General features: G+C 56.5%; 1 protein-coding gene and 1 pseudogene across 1 annotated transcript; both read right to left on the minus strand.

The window, feature by feature from the left end:
• Nucleotides 1-2258: 2258 nt before the first annotated feature.
• Nucleotides 2259-3438, minus strand: LOC147963665 (uncharacterized; annotated as a pseudogene).
• A 142-nt stretch (nucleotides 3439-3580) lies between these two features.
• On the minus strand, nucleotides 3581-4771 carry LOC147963666 (uncharacterized). Its single transcript, XM_087529657.1, has one exon. The coding sequence runs from the start codon at nucleotides 4769-4771 to the stop codon at nucleotides 3581-3583; it is 1191 nt and encodes a 396-aa protein (XP_087385783.1).
• Between the last annotated feature and the right edge of the window lie 1260 nt (nucleotides 4772-6031).

A 6031-nucleotide genomic window follows, 5' to 3' on the forward strand; every position in this document is an offset into this window, starting at 1 on the left:
AGCGACAGCAGGCTGCTGTCCAACTTCGCGTTCCAGGCGCGCGGTGCCTGACGTAGACCGTACAGCGCCTTGGCGAGCTTGAACACCTTGTGCTCCTGTCCGGCAAGCTCGAACCCCGGCGGCTGCGCGACGAAGACCTCCTCAGCCAAGTCCCCATTGAGGAATGCCGATTTCACGTCCATATGATGGACTTCCCACCCATGGTGAGCGGCGAGCGCGGTCAGGAGCCGCACGGAGTCGAAACGGGCCACCGGCGCAAAGACTTCCTCAAAGTCGATGCCGGCGCGCTGCACGTAGCCCTTGGCCACAAGACGCGCTTTGTACTTGACGATGGCGCCGGATGGGTCCTTCTTAAGCTTGAAGACCCATTTGAGCCCAATCGGGCGCTGTCCCGGCGGTGGCTCCACGAGCGCCCAGGTGTCGTTGGCATCAATCGCGGCGAGCTCCTCCCGCATTGCCCGCAGCCAGCACTGTTGTGCCGGAGCTTCTGGGAACGACGTTGGCTCCTCTCCAGCGACGAGGCAGACCGGGTCCGCGGCCTCATCGTCGTCCACGACGTCGGCGAGATGCACGTAGTCGTCGTCGTACTTGGTGTTGCGCTGATGGATGCCGTCCTTGCCCCGGGTGAGCATCGGGTGCCCACCCTGGTCACCGCACCGGTCGCTCCCTTCTGCATCAGCGTCGGTGCGCGCCTCACTCTGCGGCGCTGCGTCCTCCTCCGTGTCCTCACACGCAGAGCCTGGCGTGACCAGCTCCCGTGTCGGTGAGCGAGCTGCAGGAGACGCCCCTGCTCCCCCGTCCTCAAGGCGCTCTGGCCGAGTGACGGAGACGGTGTAGCTCACCATGAATGGTTCTGGCGCAGCTGTGGCGTCGTCCCACTTCCAGCACGCGCCTTCGTCGAAGACCATGTCGCGGGACACATGAACGCGCCCAGTCCCAGGGTTGAAGACACGGTAGCCCTTGGTTCCTTCCTCATACCCAATGAAGACCATGGGCGTGCTCCGATCATCTAGTTTCTTCAGCATGGGCCTGGCGTTCTTGACATGTGCAACGCATCCAAACACACGAATATGATGAACACTAGGCTTTTCGCCGTGCCATACCTCGTACGGAGTTTGTCCCTCGACGCTGCGCGTAGGAGATCGGTTCAGGAGGTAAACAGCGGTGGTAACCGCCTCCCCCCAGAACTTAGCCGGCATGCCCTTCGCCTTGAGCATGCTCCGCGCCATGGCGACCACGGTCTAGTTCCGCCTCTCCACCACCCCGTTCTGCTGGGGTGTGTACGGCGTCGTGAGCTGCCGCTTGACGCCTTCTTCAGCGCAGCACTCCATGAACACCGCTGACGTGAACTCGCCGCCCCGGTCCGTCCGAAGCGCGCGCAAGGGCCGCCCCGTCTCGACCTCGACGGTGGCCCTGAAGCGCCTGATTGCGGCCTGGGCCTCGTCCTTGGAAGCAAGGAGGACCAGCCACATGTACCGGCTTCGATCATCCACGAGAAGAAGGAAGTATCTCTTCCCACCGGGTGTTGGTGGCGAGATCGCCCCGCACAGATCACCATGCACGAGATCGAGCAGGTTATCGGCTCGCCACTTCGCCTGCTGCGGGAACGGTGCCCGCCGCTGCTTGCCGGCGAGGCATGCGTCGCAGAGCTCGTCGACTTGGTCGATCCGCGGGAGACCCCGCACCATCTCCTCTCGAGCCAGCTTCTGCAACGCCTGGAAGTTCAGGTGTCCCATGCGCGCGTGCCAGTGCCAGGACACGTCGTTGTAGCGCACCGCCATGCACTGGGGCTGCGCTGGCTTGACGCGGAGTACGTAGAGACGGTTGCCGTTGCGCTGAACCTTGGCGAGGAGCTAGCGTCGAGTGTCAAGCACACACAGCTTCCCGTGCTCGATCGTGACCCGGCAGCCGACCTCGTCCAGCTGCCCCAGGCTCACTATGTTGGAGCGCAGGCGGGGTATGAAGTACACCCTGGTGAGCGCGCGCTGGCGCCCGTCTTGGCACATGAACAACACCGTGCCGCGTCCGCAGATGTCCACCGCGGACCGTCCCCAAAGCGCACGTTCCCGCCCACGCCGGTGTCCAGCTCGGTGAAGAGTGACCGGTCCCCGGTCATGTGATTGCTCGCGCCCGTGTCCAGGAACCAAGCCGAGTCGAGGCGCTCGCCGTCACGCCCGGGCAGCACGCCGGCGCGCTCTTCGTTGAGCATGACGATCTCCGATGGAGGAGTAGGGCCGCCGGCTGCTCCGTGGCCTCTGTCAGGGCACACACGACGCCAGGAGGAGCGCGGGGTCGGCGTCGTCGTCGCCGTCAGCCTGTACAAGGTGCGCCTGTTCGCGCTTCCTGGTGTTGCAGTCCCTGGCCCAATGACCCAGCTTCTTGCAGTACCTGCATTGGTCCGTGGGGCGAGGGCCGTTGCGCGGACCGCCGCCGCGGCCGCGTCCTCGCCCACCGCGCCCCCTGGAGTTGGACCCAGGGGCGCCGTGGCTGCCGCCATTGTCGTTGCCGCTGGCTCCGCTGCCGTTGCCACGCTCACGGTTCTTCCGGCGCGCGTCCCACTCCGCCTCCGTCATCAGGAGGGTGCCGGAGCTTGAGCCGCCGGAGTCGTCGAGGCCGTAGCGCTCCTCCACAGAGCGGAGCCGCCCCGTCAACTCCTCGATCGTGAGGGTGCTCACGTCGAGCAGTGTCTCGATGGCAATCGCCACCTGCGAATAGCGCCGTGGAACAACACGAAGAACTTGGTGACTACCATTGCATCTTCAATTTTGTCTCCGACGGTGCGCATGTTGTTGACGAGGGACGTGATCCTCATCCCGAACGCATCGACGGACTCCCCGTCCTTGAAGGAGATGGACTCGAACTCAGCGCGGAGGCGTTGCGCCGTCGCCTGGCGCGCCCGCTCGATGCCCATCCTCAGCACCTTCACCGCCTCCCACGCCTCCTTTGCAGACGGCTTGACGGCAAGGATGTCGTGCATGACCGCGGGCACGGCGCGCAAGATCGCCGCCATGGCCGCACTGTCCTCGCGCTCGATGTCGCACCCCAGCTCGATTGCGTCCCAAAGGCCCTGGGCCTTCAGGTTGACCTTCATGACGAGTGCCCACTCGATGTAGTTGGTCGAGGTGAGCTCGGGGTAGACGAACGAGCCGCCGCCGTGCTCCCGCACGACGCGCTCCTGAACCACCACAGCGCAGCTGCCGCGCCTGGTCCTACTCCTTCCCCGTCGCTGCGACGGAGGAGTCAGGGACCTGGCCGGCGAGCGAGCGCCGCCGCGCCCATCGGCGGACATGGTCACAGGATCGGGAAAACGGCTCTGATACCACTTGTTGCAATCAAAACGAGCGAGAGAGAGTGTTTGTGCTGCGTAAGTCTACAGCTTTTCTTCCTTGGCCTCTTGCCTTTTATTCAGAACGAAAGCAAACGCAATACACGCGATCAGCCCACGATCGATCCAGACGTGCCATTCCACGTCCACGATGCATGAGAGTCGGTCGTGCTGCTCCTAGCTACTCGCCACGGTGCGCACGTATGGTGGCCCTGGCCTAATCTTTAGGAAAGGGTAAAACTGAATCCTAACAAACTAGCTAACTGAAGAAAAAACTGAAAGCTGAAAAAAAAACTGGTGACGCGAGACGGGTTCAACCCCAACAAGATATTGTTGTAATTTGTAGCCATCAAGATGTTCTAACTGCAATGACTGAAGGTGAACCATGAAAAGGCCACCAGCTGTCATCAAGAGCAACACACTGTTGTTCTCAGCTAATCCTAGCATCCATAGGTGCTTTCCCACTGATCTCGGTGAAAGTATCTTGTCCAGTTCAATAGTTCTTTCCAACATCCATGAAGCAACACCATCAAAATCGATCTTCCTCCATAATTCGGCAGTGAAACCTGACATGAATAGAAAACCAAGACCACCACCCTCTGTTCGCATAACCCTGAAGTGAGTATTGTTACGCCTGTCGTGGAAACTGAGTGGGGGCAGAGTTATCATTGTTAGGACTTGCCTGTCCAAATCAAACCTCAGGATTCTTTCTGAAAGCAGCCAGTAAAGAGAATTCCCAACCAGCACAGAGGGCAACTCACGAACCACCATGGATGAACCGGCGTAATCCAATGGAAGCGGTGTCGAGATTAAATTACCCCACGCACCAGTTTTGGACGAGAAAACACATGCGAGGCCCCGTCGTTTCTTGTCAGGTCCTACCAAGACCACTTGGAAGTGCTGGACGAGTCCTGTGGCGCGAACCACTGCCCCGCTGATCGCGCCCATGCCAAACCCTAGGGGAACGTCAATGTGGTGTTGGTCATCGGAGACCGTGTCCCAAACCATGAACCGGTTCTGCCAACGGAGAAAGACGAGTACAAGGCCATGGCGGCAGTCGAGGGTCCAAAAGTGGTTGCTGCAGGGTATCTTCCTCGACAGTAGCCCCGAGGGGACACAATTGGGGGCATCCAGTGCAGGCAGGAAGGAGACGTCGCGTAAGGAATGGGCGAAGAACCCGAGGAGGGGAGCTTTGCTGCGATGGTGGGCGTGGAAGCGGCGGACGAAGCCGGGGGCGGAGACGAGGCAACGCCAGCGCCTGCAGACGCTCAAGGCACGCGGGAGGGACGACGGGAGCGGCGGAAGGAGGAGGAGGATCTCGAAGAGCAGATCGTCGTCCTCGAGCGGCGCCGCTGCCGATGGCATCTCTCCCTGCTCGGAGTCGGAGCTCGTGTTGGAGTCGAAGTTGCGCCGCCGCCTTATCCTCGGGGGAAACTCACGCTGCATTTTGGGAGAAAAAACTGAGCCCAAAACCTTTTCTTTCGTAGAGTTGGAATCGAAGAGGCCGCTACGATGTTGAAGCCCAAATCTTTTATTTTCTGGGGAAAGCAGCTACTATTTGGGACGACCCAGGTAGCTTCACATTCTTCTTCTTTTTTCATGTTTCTTTCTCTCTATTTTCATTTTTCTATTAATTTCCTTTCTGATTATTTATTTTATTTTAGTTTTCTTTAGTTTATTTTTATGTCCTTAGCAAAATAATTCAAATAAATAAGTGAATATAGGCATATATAAACAACCTAAGCATAAAAATAAAATATAACTAAGAGGAAAAAAGTGAAAAAAACATGACTTGAAAAATATGTACATGTACCTAACAACAATTTTTTATGTATTTACCACAAAGAGGAAATGTTCATGCTCATTAAATAAAATGTCGATCTTACATGTGAAAATATTTCGTGTTCCATACATAAACATCTTATTATTTTTATCCTATCAGTTACTAAAATTTCCATATAATGACTATCAAAGAAATCTGTTTCATAAATACATCTATGATTGTCAACAAAATATTCATGTACTCATCATAAATTAATAAATAAGAAAACTGAAAATATTCTAAAAAAAACTAAAATTATAGTTAGTGAAACATTTATCATGAAATAAAGAAATAAATAATAACTTTATTATTGCCTCTAGGGCATATTTCCTTCAACTCCTCCCCGAGGCTTTGCTGGATCGGAGCCCGGGGATCGTCATCGAGCTGAATGTGTGCCAAGAACTCGGAGGTGCCGGAGTAACGGTGCTTGGATCGGTCAGATCATGAAGACGTACGACTACATCAACCGCGTTGTCATAACGCTTCCGCTTTCGGTCTACAAGGGTACGTAGACAACACTCTCCCCTCTCGTTGCTATGCATCACCATGATCTTGCGTGTGCGTAGGAATTTTTTTGAAATTACTACATTCCCCAACAGTGGTATCAGAGCCTGGTTTTATGTGTTGATGTTATATGCACGAGTAGAGCACAAGTGAGTTGTGGGCGATATAAGTCATATTGCTTACCAACATGTCATACTTTGGTTCGGCGGTATTGTTGGCTGAAGCGGCCCGGACCGATATTACGCGTACGCTTACGCGAGACCGGTTCTCCCGACGTGCTTTGCACACAGGTGGCTTGCGGGTGACAGTTTCTCTAACTTTAGTTGAACCGAGTGTGGCTACGCCCGGTCCTTGCGAAGGTTAAAACAGCACCAACTTGA

Source organism: Triticum urartu, chromosome 6A (assembly GCF_056163025.1).
Source record: "Triticum urartu cultivar PI428250 chromosome 6A, HENAU_Tu73, whole genome shotgun sequence".
Lineage (NCBI taxonomy): Eukaryota > Viridiplantae > Streptophyta > Magnoliopsida > Poales > Poaceae > Triticum > Triticum urartu.

Excerpts from the sequence above, each read along its gene's own strand:
- LOC147963666 (XM_087529657.1), bottom strand. The coding sequence starts at position 4,771 with ATGCAGCGTGAGTTTCCCCCGAGGATAAGGCGGCGGCGCAACTTCGAC.